The sequence below is a fragment of the Arachis ipaensis genome, chromosome B6 (assembly GCF_059453495.1).
Source record: "Arachis ipaensis isolate K30076 ecotype BB chromosome B6, ASM5945349v1, whole genome shotgun sequence".
Lineage (NCBI taxonomy): Eukaryota > Viridiplantae > Streptophyta > Magnoliopsida > Fabales > Fabaceae > Arachis > Arachis ipaensis.
Window position 1 is genome coordinate 150,329,716 of NC_142441.1, and position 17,843 is coordinate 150,347,558.

The 17,843-nt window shown below is 28.0% G+C and overlaps 3 protein-coding genes across 3 annotated transcripts; all 3 read right to left on the reverse strand.

The window, feature by feature from the left end:
- Nucleotides 1-426: 426 nt before the first annotated feature.
- On the reverse strand, nt 427-2,835 carry LOC148563128 (uncharacterized). The gene is made up of 5 exons (XM_088491184.1): nt 2,600-2,835; nt 1,108-1,228; nt 826-1,005; nt 649-721; nt 427-482 (listed from the first exon to the last, which is right to left on the reverse strand). Exons 1-5 carry the CDS (start codon nt 2,833-2,835, stop codon nt 427-429), a joined length of 666 nt encoding a protein of 221 aa, XP_088347310.1.
- A 2,040-nt stretch (nt 2,836-4,875) lies between these two features.
- On the reverse strand, nt 4,876-8,129 carry LOC110263864 (uncharacterized). Its single transcript, XM_021105723.2, has 6 exons — nt 7,998-8,129; nt 7,176-7,274; nt 6,014-6,237; nt 5,491-5,545; nt 5,320-5,418; nt 4,876-5,082 (listed from the first exon to the last, which is right to left on the reverse strand). Exons 1-6 carry the CDS (start codon nt 8,121-8,123, stop codon nt 4,876-4,878), a joined length of 810 nt encoding a protein of 269 aa, XP_020961382.2. The 5' UTR covers nt 8,124-8,129.
- Nucleotides 8,130-9,789: 1,660 nt separating this feature from the next.
- Nucleotides 9,790-13,268, reverse strand: LOC107647738 (receptor-like protein EIX2). The gene has a single exon (XM_021105297.2). The coding sequence runs from the start codon at nt 13,183-13,185 to the stop codon at nt 9,985-9,987; it is 3,201 nt and encodes a 1,066-aa protein (XP_020960956.1). The 5' UTR covers nt 13,186-13,268; the 3' UTR covers nt 9,790-9,984.
- Between the last annotated feature and the right edge of the window lie 4,575 nt (nt 13,269-17,843).

Sequence of the window (17,843 nt, forward strand, 5' to 3'; positions counted from 1 at the left end):
ATTATAATTAGATTTTTTTTAAATAAGTACACATTAAAAATTAATAACTAAATCAACAATAATTCAAAGAAGAAATTTATAACTTTATGACATTAAATATTAAATTAAAAATTATCAGAATATCAACGGTGAGAATCAAATTAAAAATAAAACCACAAGTAATAACCAAATAACTTCAATTTATATTTAAAAAAATTCTAAATTCCAAACATAAAAATCGAAAAGAACAAAAAGAAAAATAACAACTCAAGAAAAGATAATGTTTCCACCAAAACAAACATATGCTTAGCATTATTCTATTAGATAGACTCTAAAAGGGATCCCAAAACATGTGCATCCAAATTCTCAAGTTTCTTTCTCAATCTTGATCTTCTTGCAAGTTGAGGTATCACCTTCCACCTTCGAATCTTCCGACTCCGAGGATAGTCACTTAGTTGGTGTAATAGCATTTTCCAACAATTCGGATTCATCATTGGCCGCAACTTCATTAGAATTCAAGCAACAAATTCTGTACAAAAAACTACGTTAAATTAAAGACTTCTTTCTAACCTCTGATTTTATCTCACTAATATTTTTTTAATAAAATTAAGATCTAATTTTGAGAGAACAAACAAAAAAAAATTATTTTTTAAACAAATACCTTAGCACCTTCTACTTTCTCCCCTTCAATGATTGAGGATGTCTTTGAAATTTGAAGCAAACCACCGGTGTAATCAACATCCTAAAATTATAATTAATTATTATTTATAAATTAGATACTACTAATGACCAAGGAAGCAAAAAATAAATTGATTTTTAATAGAAAGTACACTTATATATACTCACAATTTGAATAGGGTGAGTCTCTTTGAATTTATTTATGAGATCCACATTATCAGTCATCTTCTTAACTTTATAAGAAGGTGAAAAATGTGGATTATCAGATATTTGAACTTCAACGATGAAGAAAAAGATCTTATCAATTAGGTTGAGCAAAAGTATAGGTGTATCCGATAGATCTCCTTTCTGCAGGGTATTACATAATATATTAATAATAAATAATATAAAAAGTACCAATAAAAATATCTTCACTGGTGCTTTTAGAAATAAATATTGGTTAGATCTTACCAATAGGAGTGGATCAAGTATCTTTACACAGCTCTTTCCCAAAATTTGTTTTGCCTCCTTGTCAAAGACTACATAACATGCACAGTTAGAATCATCAATGACACCAAACTTTATTCGATACCTGCTTAAAAAAGAAAATAACATAAAAAAAATTAAATATAGACTTATTCAATATCTAATCCAATGTACATAGACTTTAATTTAAAAAAATAAATAAATAACCTTGGAGTCATGGATAAAAGGATATTAGTAGAAAATTCGTGTCTTCATCGAGCCAAACCATCTCAATTGAGTATGACAATGGAGAATTTTCGTAACTTGATAGTATCCGTAACCGTATCACTCATATACGTATACACAAATTGTCGATTGTAGGATTGATATCAGCAATTTTGTGAATACCAGCCATTGGAATAAGTAGAGAGATTTTGGATATATGTAAAGAAATGGATTGATGTACTTTAAATTGTGTTGCTTTACGTCTCTCATAACTTATCATTTTATAGTTGCATCATAACTAAATTTTTTAAAATTTGGTTGACTTTAATTTAAAATTTAAAAAATAACAAACTAAGTAAAACAACCCAAATTTAAAATTTGAAAATAACAACCTAAACAAATAATAATTTAAAAATTCTAAACTAACGTAAATCTTTATATATAGTAATATTAGTATGTAACAACCGAAGAATAATTAACGTAAATTTTTTTAAAAGTCTAAATTTCTTTAAAAGAATTTATGTAGCTGCAATTTAAAAAAAAAATCAACAAAATTTTAAAAATTAATGCTAAAAAGAATTAACAGATTTTTAAAAAATAGTGTTAAAATATAAAAAAGAACAATCTAAGTAAAATCTAAATAAAATTTTAAAAATAACAACTTAAATAAAATAATTTGAAATTTAAAAAATAACAACCTAAGTAAAACCACCCAAACAAATAAAATAATTTAAAATTTAAAAAATAACAACCTAAGTAAAACACCCCAAACTTAAAATTTGAAAATAACAACCTAAGCAAATAATAATTTATAATTTATAAATATAAATCTAAAAATTTCTAGTGACGACACGTAAGCAAATAAACTCCCAGACTCAACGTATGAGCACCACGTCAGCAAATGAGCTCCCCATTTGTATTACTATAAAGATTATTCATGTATTATTATTATTTAATAAATATTTTATGTTCAAAATGTTATTTATTTATTTATTTTAACTAACCTATAATTTTATTTCTATTGTTATGTTATGGTTAGCTTTTTAAGATATTGTTAAGACTTGTTATGTCATTGTTGATAATTTAAAATTTGATGTTGAGACTTGTTATATGTATTTAATTTTTTTTTATTTAAAAAACCGCAAATCCAAACCGATCCAAACCGCTTGTAATCGGATCGGATCGGATTTCCAAAAAAAATTCATCCAATCCAAACCGCATCGCACATAAATTAAGCGTTCGGATCGGATGACTTTTTTCCTTAAAACCGAACCAAACCGCACCGCAAACACCCCTAGTACAGTTGAGCAGCAATGGTGGACCACTTAGCTTGTTGCCAACGAAATCGGATGCTTCAAAGCTTTGCAACTGAGTGCCCGTTGGGATTTTTCCCTCCAAGTGATTGTAGGACAAGTCTTGCTTGTTCAGGAAATTCAAGTTTGTGATGCTTTGAGGGATCTCCCCTGTGACTTGATTGCCAGAGAAATCAATGGATTCCAATAACTCCATATTGCCAATACTTTGTGACCACTTAACTCATTCTTGGATAAATTTTTTAAATAATTTTTTTTAAAAGAGAGCTTAAAATATAAAATCTTTATTTAATAGCAACTTATAAATGAGTTATTTTATATTTAAATTTTTAGTTATATAAATATTTATTTTAAAATTATAGCATTTGAATAAATAACTCAAAAAATACAATTTTTGTTACACAAAGAAAATAGATATTAAAATAACGATGATAAATATAAATACCTTTTAATATTGAGTGTTGATTTTACATAACTTAATCACTGATATTTTATATCACATACAATGTTAAATACAAATTTAATAATAAAAATAAATGGTAGAATAATAAAAAAATTCTAGAAGGAACATATACAGTAAATGGTTTAGATATAACCTTGCGTGAAAATAGTGGTAGAGGATCATGGAAAATGGTGGTGGAGAACCAATATTTTCAGCAGAAACAAAAAATATTTTTTACAGAGCCAAAATTGAAAGTAGCACAATGATTTCTTTTATTTTGAAGTCATTTTTTTTAATGGGAGTGTTAAAAGCGTTTTTCAAAAATAGAACCAAACACGTATAATATCACTTAAAAAAAAATCTCAAACGGACTCTAAGTCATAGTTGTAAGAACCGGACCGGACCGACCGGTTCGACCAGAAAACCAATGAATCGGTAGTCCAGCTGGTTCGGTTTTAGCTTTAGACCGAAAAAAAAAGTAAACCGCTTAAACTCAGACGGTTCGTCACAAACCGGACAAAACCGGTCAAAACCGGCCGGTTCGATGCAATCTGTGAACCGGCCGGTCATATAGTGCTCAAATATTCAAAAATGCATGCAGTGTGTTTCAAACCTGCGTCTCCTTGCTAGGCAAGGATAAGAAATGCCACCAAGCTAGTGTGTTCATTTGGAAATTCATGTGCTAATTATTCTATATATTATATACATACACAACTAAATTATTTTATATTTATTTAATTTAATTTTTGTTTTATACTCATTTTTTTTTAATTCTTTAGAATTTATAGAATTATTAAAATAAGTATCAAATATTTTAATATTTACATTTACATATTAAAATGTTAGTAAAGATATTTATTTTAAATTTTTTAGAGTATTGAGTTAGTAGGTCTTCGAAGATTTCGACTTAAGACTAATTAGTAGGGACATCTAAGCATCACCACTAAATTTCACATGAAAAATTAATGGAGGGACGTAATGTGTTCATCGTTTACTATCTTAAAGGACTAAATTGATATTTTATTTTTTTTTAAGGGCTAATTAATTTGAAGTAAAAAATTTTAAGGATAGACCTAATTGTCACTTTATTCAATTTTTTTCTATTTTATATTTTTTATTTACGTACGACCGGTTCTATCGGTTCAACCAGTGACCCACCGGTTGAACCAGTAACCCAGTGACCTAGTAACCTGACCAGTTCGATCACCAGTTCGGTTCTGACAACTATGCTCTAAGTAGATAATTAGCGGACTCTAAATAGATAATTGGCAGGTCTCTTTGTATATGTTGTCCGAAAGGAGGAGGACTCAATGATTATTCGTTCGCCGATTCAACAACTAAAAGAAACATCGATTCTTTGTTCGGTATCCTTCCTTTCTTCGAACAGATCTAATTGCCATGTAACAAACTACACCAAGTAAGAAGTGAAGAATAATTTGTTCATAAGGACCGCCATTGTATAACCATTCATCAAGCTTTCGATATTGGGTAAAAGTGCAAACTTATAGCCATTTTGGAAAAATCTTTTTTAAAGGAGATATGTTAATAACATTTATATATGAAAAATCAAGATCAGGTGATATAACCCAAGGTCTTCTAAAATTCAATTATTTAATCTATTTAGAATTCTATCTAATTTTAAAATTTTTTATTATTCTATCTAATATTAATATAACCTATTCAATTCCAATGAGTTATAACTCAAATGGTATAGTCTCTCCATTCTCACCTAAGAAATCGCGAGTTCGAATCTCTCTATCTTTGGTAAAAAAAATCATGATAAATTCATAATATTTAATTATCGTCTTCATCTTCATCTTCATCTTCATCTTCATCCATCTCATCTGATGTATCAGTATCCGTGTCAGTATCAGTATCAATATTAGTATCGGTAGATAAGTCATCGAAACTCTTATCCTGCAAATTATTATTCAGAGTGATGGGAATCCATTTGCAAAATTCATCAATAAGATCGGAATGGCCCCGCAAGAGTACAGCAACCTGCATGCATAACAACAACAATGTGTGAATGTATATGTTGAAACCAAAAGATCATGGTAGAAATTTAGATGCAATTAATTTTATGTGAAGTTGATAATTGAGAATCGTTAAATAATTTGATAGATTTGACTATATTATTATCTAACAATTCTCAATTATCAACTTCATGTAAAATTAACGGTACTGAATTTTCACCAATGATCCCCATACAATAGGAATAATAAACACATCACTAACATCGAAACTTAGTTGGGTAATACTCTTTCTTCCATTTTTGTACTTCATCACTTTATTTCTTACCCAATCGCAAATATCCATATTGTACCTAAACCGATCCTATATGCATCATCAACACACAAATGTTATTTATACAATTCAATTAAACAGAAGATTTGACTCAAGAGTTACCTTCATCTTTTTCCAAAAGTTAAAGCGGTCTGTATATCTTCCAAGCTTAGTAAAGCTTCATTAATAAGACAAAATTTTATCAGGTGTTACCAACAATATATATCGGATAATTTTATACGCGATAAATAAAAAAGGATATAACTATGGCCTCATTAATAAAATAAGACCAATACATGAGTAATTCCTATGATTCAACTCACCAAGTCAAAAATAAACGTATGAATGAAATAAACAACATAGTTTAACAAAACAAGAAATTAAAAGTTAAATAAATCTATCTCTTACTTTTATAAAATTCAATAATTTTGATGCAATTAAATATTCTTGAGACAAAATCATTCTAAGCCAAATTTCTTAAGAACTTATTTAATTATATACCTTTTTATGTATTTTAAAATTTGAGAGACTTCTGCGTATACTTCCAAAAACTATATCATGTATCACACAATTTTATTTTTATTATCTAGACAAATCCTGTTACTACTTGAATGATGTTTAAAGAAAAAAATAAATAGAGAATAACCTTGTCACCCACGAGATCCAATCATTGTCCTCGGTTTCAGTATCGGGATCACTATATGAATCGAAAGATATTTCATCCAAGCCTTTATCCTGCAAATCACGGTTCTCCAAATGTGTTGCTGCGAGGTGATGGGAGAGTAATGTGCATGAATCTTGAGGAGTCATGGGAATCCATTTGTTAAACTCGTTAATAAGATCTGGATGACCTCGCATGAGTACAGCAGCCTACATGTAACAACATGAAATATTTTCTGTTAGAGATATAACCATTAATGTTACCTTCTCCCATCAGCTTAAGCTTTTGGGATGAGTGATTTCATAACATGGTATCAGAGCTCTGTGTCCGAAAGATCAAGAGTTTGATCCTTGGTGAACGTCAAAAGTGAAAAAATAGCATAAGGCAAATAAAAGAGAAAAGAAGGCCTATGCAAAATCAAACAAACCCAAAAAGAGGCTCTTGTTTGAGGGGGAGTGTTAGAGATATAACCATTAATGTTACCTTCTCCCATTAGCTTAAGCTTTTGGGATGAGTACTCAGGTGCAGTCGACTTCACGTGAAGTTGATACTGAGAGTCGTTAGATAATTTAACTAATTTGACTAAATTTTTATTCAAGGAGTTTCAGATATCAATTTCACGTAAAGTTTACTTCAATTTGAGTTTTCACCAAAATAGAATATAAGCTATGAGTTCTTTTAAAAGACTATACGTAACTTCCTTAATTTTTTTTAAAAAATAATTAACATAATTAATATCTTCTGGTCGTTTTAAATTTCAATTATTCATATAAAAATACAACAAAATAAAAAGAATTATGATTTATATAATTAATAAAAAGTACATCATTTTTAACTTGATAAAAGATATTTAAAGATTAGCGGTTAGTAATAATTTTTTTTAAATAATAGAAAATGTTTTAATAAAATAAGTTTAGTTTAATTTAATTAATTTTAAATCTAATAAATTTATATCAAAATGCGGTGGATTCAACAGATTTTCCCACTCCAGGAAAATAAACTAAAACATATCATTTATGTGGAAATAATAGTTTTTTTCTTATTTATTTGGAAAATTTTCCTTCCCATAGCAATAATGTGTGTATTCATTGATAAAACCAAACAATCACAAGACAAAAACAATAAGAATAATAGAGAGATCACTAACATCTGAACTTAGTTTGGTGATAGACTTTGTTCCATTTTCGTACTTTCTTACTTTGTTTCGAAGCCAGTCGTAAAAATCCAAATTGTATTTGAGCCGAGCCTGCATGAATAATAAACCCCAATTGGTAACAGGAAAAAATCTATAATCCGTCTATTTTAACATTGATAAATTTTTTAATTTAGATGGATATAATTTAAATTATAAAAAATTTTAAACTTTAACACTTTGGATAGGATATAAATCAGTGCATGAAAAAATTAATAATAAAAAATTTAGATGGAATATAATTTAAATTAAAAAAATTTTAAACTTTACCATTTGGATGGGATATAATTTGGTATTTGAAAAAATTAATAATATAAAATTTTAGATAGAACATAAATCAATTCTATCCAAATTACAATGGTTTGAATTTGATTAAATTAAAAATAAATTTAAATTGATATAGTACATATGTAATTTAGAATAAAAAGTTAAATCGATCCGATCCAAATAGTAATAGATTATCTCGATTTTTTTCCAAACCACATTACAAATACGATAGTTATGAATGTATCTTGTTTGCAAATATATGATTAGAATTAAAAGCTGATTTAGTGAGCAAATAAGATAACAATAAATGTGAAAAAAATATTTTATTTATATAAAAAATTCCCAATTTAAATATATGACTAATATTATACATAAGGTAATCATACCTTTGATATATATAAGATATCAAGATATCTAATTTCTAAATCAAAATAAGTATATGTATATGTTGGAAATCATATAATAAATGAATTTAAATAAAACATTTAGGTTTGATATTTAGTTACATACCTTGATGTTTGTCCAAAGTTGACGGCGTTGTATAGACGCATCAGGCTCAATTTTGTTATTTGGACGGGTATTGGGTTTAAATCTTGGCCGTACTACACCCGGATATGGAACACGTTCCTTCTTCATTATTAACCCTACTGAAAAATGTTAAAAATGACCATATGATTAAAAGAAAATAGAAAAACCTGTACCAACTCACTAAGTCAAAATAAAAGCAGCTATATCGCATGAAGTGCAACAATTCAGTTTTACCGATAACAAGGGGGATTGAAGGTACAAGAAAATAAAAACTAAACGAAACAAAGATGGAAAGAAAAAACTAATACTTGAGTTATGATGCTATTCAGTATTCACAGTCCTCCTTTAGCAATGAAACTTTGAAAGGACTTGAAACAAAATTCTTCTTTTAAAATACACTCTCGTACTTATGTATAGGAAAGAGAATTAGGGTTTATTTAGATAACTTTTTTAAAAATATTTTTTATGAGTGTTTTTTTTTTTTAAAAAGATCTTATAAAAAAAACGTAATTTTTTTTTAAAAATTTTTATTTATTAATTATATTTGAATATAATAATGACTTTTGGCTTATCTCGTGGCTTAGTTTGGTAAAATAAAAAAAAATTTTTGTATTTTTTTAATAAAAAAATTTTAAAAAGAGTTTTTAAAATAAGATTATGTTTACTGAAATTAATTTTAAATATGTATAAATGGGCTGGTTATATTATTAATTATTATTATTATTATTAAAGTATTATTAAATAATAAGATATTTTCAATTAATATTAGTTAATTTTTTAAAATTTATTTTTGTATTAAATTATAATTATCAATTATAAAATTTTAATTTTAAATTTAAATATTAAAATTAACTAATATTGATTAAAACTTAATTTTTAATCATTTATTTTAATTTTAATTATTATTATTTTAAATTTTAGATATCATTTTTTGAATTAAATTTAAATTTTTTAAATTTTAAATTTTTACTTGAAAGGATAAAATATAATCTCTTATTCTTAAATATTTTTTATTTTATGTTTTTTTTAGTACCATCTATAAAATAAATAGTAAAAAGTTATCTTTTATCCTCTCAACTAAAATTCAAAATTCAAAAAATTTAAATCTTTTTGAATTTACCCAAAATAAAATAAAAATAAATAAAAACTAACAATGCGATGGAGGAGTGATGTCAATGCTGCACTCTCTGTGTGTGTTTCATTTGTTTGATGTTTGTGGCTGGATTTGGATTAATAGAGGTTGTAAGGCCGAAATTGTAAGTTGATTAATTTGTTGTCAATCAGTAATGTGAATGGTATGAATTTTGAAATAACAGTTTTGAGCATGGAGGATATGTTGGTGACATGTTTGGAGTCTTTGGACGATGATTTTCCTTGTATGCGGAGCATATATGTGTTCAAAGAATTTGTACTGCTTACTTCCTGCTTTGTGTGTTCAACAATGTTTAATTGTTTATGTAGTTTATGGTCTTGGCTTGATATTATGTAGGTATGATTTAGACCAGATATTAACTCATCTTATTAAGCTGTGAAAAAGATGAAATTTCTATGAATTTAGGATCATGGTCTTAAAAATTGGCCCGGTCAAAATTTTGGGTTAGATTTGGACTAAGACCAGTTCGATTTTATCCCGTATTACATGCAAAATTAGAGGATTTTTTTTTATTAAAGTGGTAAATAAAATTTTATTTAAATTAAAAAAGCTAGCATTTGATAAATAACCTTGCTCATCATCAACATCGCTAAGCACCGCAAAATGTCTGAAAGCCAATGATAAATCTAAGTCACATTGTTATTATTATAGCCACAACAATACTAACTGGATTACATTTTAACAAGCCAAGCAGGACAAGTCCATATTCATTTTTATTTCCACTATTACAAGAAAAGTGAAAAAAAAGAAAACATTACAAACTCATCACATACACACAAATGAAAAACAGAAAATTAAAACATTAGAAACATAAAGTCACATAGATGATTGAAGTTTGTACCACACGTCATCAAGGAAACGGTAATATGCATACCTCCATGATTTGTATATGAACAATGGACCAACAAATCCCCAAAATCCCACTATAAATCCAAAGGCCACACTCACAAATAACCACTTCACTCCATGATTCTTTCTCTCTTTTTCATTCTCATCAGGAACTTCCCCCTCCATGGTACAGTTGAGCAGCAATGGTGGACCACATAGCTTGTTGCCAACGAAATTGGATGCTTCAAAGCTTTGCAATTGAGTGCCTGTTGGGATTTCGCCTTCCAAGTGATTGTAGGATAAGTCTAGCTTGTTCAGGAAGTTCAAGTTTGTGATGCTTTGAGGGATCTCCCCTGTGAGTTGGTTGCCAGAGAAATCAATGGATTCCATTGACTCCATATTGCCAATACTTTCAGGGATGTGACCAGTTAACTCATTCTTGGACAAGTTCAAATAAATCAGACCAGTTAGGTTTGTGATTTCCATTGGTATTCCCCCCGACAATTTATTAGATGAAAGATCAATGTTTTTCACTAAGCCCAGAATGTTGTTGTACTCAGCATCTTTTCCTTTCACCCATAGGATCATGCTTATAGTATCACTTCCATATATAATCATGCCTTCCTGGATGGATGAACTTTCACTAGTTTTATTTATCATGGCACTCAAATGGTTCAAACAATTTGGTATATTGCCTGACAAATTATTTAGTGCAAGGTCCAAAACTTGGAGAAACTTCATATCACATAATCCGTTGGGAATGTTACCTGAAAGATTATTAGATCGGAGCCGAAGAAATTTTAAATTTACCAACCTTTCTCCAATCCACCTAGGAATATTCCCTGTGAGCTTATTTTCTCCAAGATCCAACAAAATCAACTCCTTGTTTTCCTTTAAACTGACAGGAAATTTACCTGAGAGTGTATTGTTACGTATAAGCAAGCATTCTAGGCCTGATAAAGAGCCCATGGAAGAGGGCAGGCTTCCAATAAAATAGTTGCTTTCTAAGTTGACATCCACTAGTTCTGGCCACATCCTCCAACAGTTAGGAATTTCTCCAGATAAGTTGTTTGATGCAAGATTGAGGATTTGTAACGTTTTTGGATTGTCAGATTTTTGACAAAGAAAATCCATTAATAACCCATAAAATGAATTATGTGAGAGATCTAGCCAAACCACATTCTCACTCACAAAGGGTAAATTTCCATGAAGATGGTTTGAGCTAAGATCAACTGCTGCTCCGTACCAAATCCTCACTCCTCCATCAGATTCTAAAATCTTTAATTCTTTTGGGAGCTTGCCATGGATATGATTGTGAGAGAAGTTCAAATAATAATAATAATGACTTGTTTCCCAAAACCAAATGGGAATGGAAGAAATCCCGACGTTAGATAGATCCAAATATAGAAGATCATTTTGTGATCGAATCCATGATGGAAAGCTTGGACCTAACTTCCACGAGCTCATTTTCAATTGAAAAAGTTGAAATTTTGGTTTCCAACTGGGATGCACTTTCAAAGTGAAATTGTTACTTGATGCTGAAAGCACATGTAAAGTAGTGAAATTGGCAAGGTCATCTTCATGTACAATCCCTTGAAATAAATTGTCATCTATGGCAAGAGATAACAATTTAGTAAATGATGCAAGAATTTTAAATGGATTTCCAGTAAGTTGATTTTTGGAGAAATCGACAAATCTTAATGAGGAAAGCTTTGCGAATGATTGAGGAATTTCTCCAATAATGTTGTTGCTGGAGAGATCAAGCATTTCAAGATTTTGAAACATTCCAAGTTGATTGGTGAGGTGACCTGAGATTTGTGAAGTAGAAGCCACAAGAGTGTTGAGTTGATGAGAAACACATGGGATGAGAATTTGTAAGATTTCAGAAAGTTGTTGATTGCATTTGAGATATGAGAAAGAGATGTGTCTCAAATTGCATAGCTTTCTAAAAGAGGATGGTATTCCTCCTTCAAACTGATTGTGTGACAAATCAAGGGCAACAAGAGAAGTCAGATTCCCCAAAAGAGTTGGAATTGTTCCTTCAAACTGATTGTATGACAAATGAAGGGTAACAAGAGAAGTCAAATTCCCCAAAGTATTAGAAATAGTTCCAGTCAGATGGTTATCTCCTAAGTACAAAGATTTGAGACGATGAAGACCGTATAACCAATCTGGTATATGGGATGAGAATGAATTGGATGACAAATCAAGATTTTCAAGCATGGTAAGGTTTTGAATACCATCAGGAATTGGACTATCAATATCATTAGAGTAACAGTTTGAATAACATTTAAGAGAAACAAGTTTGTTCAACTGAAAAATCCACTTGGGAGCAACAGAAATGGTGAGAGAAAGCAGGGACGAAAAGTTAAGCTTGGATGGTTGCTTATAATCACCCAAACTACAACGTCGTAAGTTTAAGTCATGCAAAGAAGGGAGAGCTTGCATATTGTGTAGCCAATTAAATGATTTGGATAGGTTAGCACCACTCAAATCAAGATATTCAAGGGAGGTAAGACCCAAAAGCCAATCAGCATTTTCAACAACCAATGATTCATCATAATAACTTGGGAGGCCAAGATGGATTAAATTGGTGAGATTGCCAATTTGATGTGGAAGTTTTCCATAGGCAACATATGAGAGGTCAAGATAGAGCAAATTAGAGAGATTCCCAATCTGATGAGGAATCTTCCCATAAAATCCAGAATCAGAGAGGTTAAGATGAGTTAAGGAGGTGATTCGAAAAAGAAAAGTAGGAAATTGAATACCTCGAAAACTATTGCCGCTCAAGTCCAAGTAATTCAGATGTTTCAATTCAACAAGAGAATCATTTATCGCTCCACTAAACCTGGACCTCTCGTAAGCGAGCAAGACAGCAATGGGTAAGGGATATTCAACATATTCTAATGATATAGAAGTGTTGAGGTGAAGGTGAAGGATGTGGAAAGTTAGATGACTACAAACAACATAATCCCAGTGACAGCAGTTGGGATTGGAAGCATTCCAAGAAGAGAGCCTGTTGAAAGGGTCAGTGAGATGATGCTTGAATCTTAGAAGTGCTTCGCGCTCACTTGGAATGCACTCAATCAACTCAGACTCAGGCTCAGAGGACGTTAGCAACGTAAGGCAATAAAGGTGAACAAAGATAAGCACAAGCATGCCACTGTAAGTGTTTGTGTTTGGAGACATGTTTGAATTTCTGTGTGTTTCCACCTTCAACTCCTTTCTCCTATTTATAATGCCTGTACACACATTTTAATTTGAAATGCTCCAGCTCCACCACTACTAATATATATGTGTCTTAATGTTACCATTATCACTTTATAGTTGGTCCTCACTCGCCCATTAACTCACCATTCATGATAATTGGGGTTCAAAAGCCAGGCCCCATCGAAAGATGGAGACTGCAAGAAAAACGTGATTCACAAACGTAACGTAACAAGTATAATGCATTCACTGCACTTGCTATGTAATTATTCTTCTCCTATCTAAGTTTCAAGTCCATTATTTTTGGAGTATATTTTTGTATTTTTTTTATTATTAGTCTAATCAGAATTTTAGATTCATTGAGAAAGTAAGGGGAGGAGAGAAAATAGAATTTTTAGTTTTATATAAAGCAGCAATTTTTGAACTACAGTTTTTTATTTGTTCACGGTTAGATTAGGCAAGTTTGTCTTATTTTGTTTTTTATTCTCAAGTATGTAGCAGAATAAATTGGCTTCACACAATAGTTTTGATTTTTTGATATTTTTTCATTTTATTAGTATAATGGACCCAAAATTTTTATCTCTCACCTTAAAAAAAATTTTTATATTAAAATCTTGACGTATTTTTGTTGTTATTTTATTTAATATATTTATTTGTTCAAAATTATTGTCATATTAGGTTGTAAGCATTTTATATTATTTTTTAATAGATATTTGTATTATTTTTGCTACTAAACTCTTTCAATTGTAGGAGGTAATTATTTCATCACAGCATGTTGATAAATTTAACACATTAATAATTAATAATATAATAGTTAATGAACATTGAAATTTTAACTTATATGATTAATGTTATTTACATATTTATATTTTTTTATGACTATTTAAATATTTAATTTAATATTTATTTGAAACAAAAACTTAAATCTTTTAATTAAATAAATAAATCTGGATAGACACTAAAAATTACTAATTAATCATTCTAAACTAAATATGATCGATAATCAGACACTATCCTTAATGGTTTTTATGTGAAAAATTTCGTGATGTTTTGAACATATATGTAAGGTACAGAAAATTAAAATTTTATATGAAATTAAAAAAAATAAAATTATAAAAATTAAAATTATTAAATTTAATATAAAATTTTATAAGATTACTTGGACTCATTTAAAATCGTAAAATCAAACAAATTTAAAACTTAAATGGTGATTATAGCTACATACTATACTATACATATATGTATGCATAAAGCTAAGGCATACCACTTCAGCTTTAAGCAAGAGAAAATGAAATATCTGTGCCAACTATATATGCGAACGATACTTTTATAAATATACATTAAATATAATTTAAGACTATGCATGTATGTATTTTAAAACATATTTAAGTAAATGTCTCAACTTATTATTATATTATTTAGGTATACTTCTGATGGATATGTGAAAAGTATTGAAAAGTGACTACTTATGAATAAGGAGATAATTTTAATAAGGACACTAAAAATATATTTTTTTTAAAGATATTTATATGTGTTATGTTATTATTAGATATTTTTATTAAATTAATTAATAATTTATTTTTTAATAAATTAGAACAAAATCGGTTTATTATAACAACAATAATAAATCTAATTGTCTGTATTATCATTATTAGACCCCATTTGATCCTATTGAATTACACAATTTAAATCGAATATCTTTAAATTTTTTGATAAAAAGATAAATATATCTTTAACTTTTTATTTTACAGATATTTAAATTCCTAAAAATTTAAAAATACAATTAAATTCCTAAAAAAATTGGGTTTATTGTTATTGTTATAAAAAAATCGATTTTATTCTAATTTGTTAAGAAATTTAAAAATAACCGGTTCATTAATACGTCTAATAATAATACGACACATAAATCTTTTTATAAAAAGATGTTTTACGCATCTTTACGAAAGCATCACCATATGAATAAACTATTTTATATGCATACTCTTGTCTGTCCATATAATAATCTAGTGCATATGAAGGAAGAAACTGAAAATATATCTTAGTAATTTAACTATTTAAGTGAGCATAAAAAATTATCTTTATTAATTGCTCTTAGAATACACATTACATATACAGATGTACTCTTAAAATATGTGTAAGAAATTTTCATTGTAAAACTCAAAATAATATATATGTTACGATATAACAGAGAATAGTGATTATTATTAATAGTGATATACATTTGCAATAAAACTATGATACCTCAAAACAAAATAAAAAATGAAGGAACATGGGCGGCTAAAGAAAAAATAGAAGTTAAAATAATATTAATTTACAGAATCTACATGCATGATATGTTAGGATAATTTATGTTGATAAAATAAATAAATTTTAAAACTATGCACAATATATATATCCTAAATCAGAATTGGTTATACGATTTATATCATTTACATATAAATTAAATTAGCCTGCTTCGATTTATTACAATGTACAACATATACATAGTAAATTGAATCAGCTTGATTCGATTTACTACTTATATAAATTATTGACATTTTCTAACACTATAACAAAAAGTTGAATACCATTAAATTTTTCATCACACGTAAGATTTACCGTTGAATTTTTTGGTGACAGAAGAGTAAAATTCATCAAATTAAAAGTTCACTAGCGGATTTACTTTTCTTGTAGTATACTTTTAAGTTAATTATTTATTTATTATTCGTTAATTTTAAAATATAAATGTTAATAAAAAATGTATTAATTTAGATTTAGATAAAATATTAAAATAAATAAATTCTAAAAATTTATTAAAAATTATTCTTTGACTTATTAGCATATAAAAAATTACTACTAGAACTTTTGACGTACGTTAAAAAGTTAATATAATATATAACCTTCTAAGTTGAGATAAGAATTAAAATTTAAATATTTTTAAATTATTTTTAATATATATTTTATATAAATAATTAATTTAATAGTTAATTTTTAGTATACTTGTATTATGATCCATTATATTAATGCCTGTCACTATTCAAATTGGAATGTGACAAAAATTTGATTAAGTGGTGTAAGTCATTGTTGTTGATAGTTAAATATTCTTTATTTTAAAATATTTAAATAAAAAAGAAAATTAACGACCTCAAAAAAACTCGTCTTGTTATATATACAGATACTTTATGTCCATTGTAACATAACTTTAAACTTTAAAGTCTTGGTCTTTGTTTTCATTTTTTCATATATATATTTGGATGTTAAAAATAATAATCTATCTATACACAGATACCTTTGTTTTTGGTAGATGATTTAGTTCTCTTCATAGATACCTTTGTTTTTGGTAGATGATTTAGTTCTCTTTTCAAGGGCAAACAAAGAACAGGTGCAAATTACGAAGGGGTCCCTTGGGATGTTCTACAAGAGTTCGGGACAGAAACAAATCCTGTGTATAATTAAAAAAGCCAATATACAACCTTTTTTAATCAAATACAACATAAAGTGTTTGTAATTTAGGATTTGAAATTTGTTTGAATATTGAGGAACGCAACTATTTCCATATGGACCCTAAAATCTAATAACATACCATAAGGGGTTAGTTTAGTATATAAGGTAGCTCATTTCACCTTAAAATGCATATATATGCAAGAATTTTTGTGTAAAACTCAAAATAATATATATTTTACGTTATAAACGGGATGAAAGTAGTGATTATTAGTATAATCATGTTACGTGTATATTAAAATTAGCTACTAATTTAAAATACAAATTAAAATATAAAATAAATATTAAAAATGAGTTAAACAATACATATATTTATAATAAATATATAATAATTAATTTTAGTAACTAATTTTAATTTAGTATACACATAGTATTTTTGTTATCCGTAATATCAACATCTTCGAAATACAATTTGCCAATTTGGTTAAGGGTCGATGTTATTGATCATGAAGTATTCTTTATTTTAAAATATATAAATAAATATAGAAATTTAGTGACCTCAACCAAAAAAAAAAAAAAAAAAAAAAAAAACTCAACGTGTTATCTACACTATTATTTAACTTTAGTCTTTGTTTTCTTTTTCTATTCCCATTTGGATGTTCGCAATAATGTATCTTTTTTTTTTCTTTCGTTTGGATTTTATTACAAGTCCTTATTCCCTGTGAATGAACGATTAACATCAAGAATTCCAAAGCCAATCCGTGTGAAGTTGGAAACTTATTATGGAAGAACTAGTCAACGATAATGTCTTGACAAATTAGTAAGAATGGGACAACCATGATTCACGAATTATATAAATGTTTAAAAAGTGACAAAACGTTAATCCACACACACATATTTCTTCACACAGTTCATTGAGATAATATCATAAAAAATGAGAACTAAATATACCATATTTAAAGTCTTACTCAAATTAAATCATAATATCTATAATAATCTAATAATATTCAATGAGTGAATATAATGTTGTAGAGTAGTCTCCAAATAATACTAATTAATAATTAGGAGGTGATGCATTATTATTTTGAAGAGCTTTAACGTGTTAGAACATGTGCCAAATTTCTATTACTGTTAAAATTGCATGGTTAGAGAGGATCAAATTCTCATTAAACTGTGTGGTGTAAGTTCAAGAGCAGAGTTTAAAGATTTTAGAAAAGAAA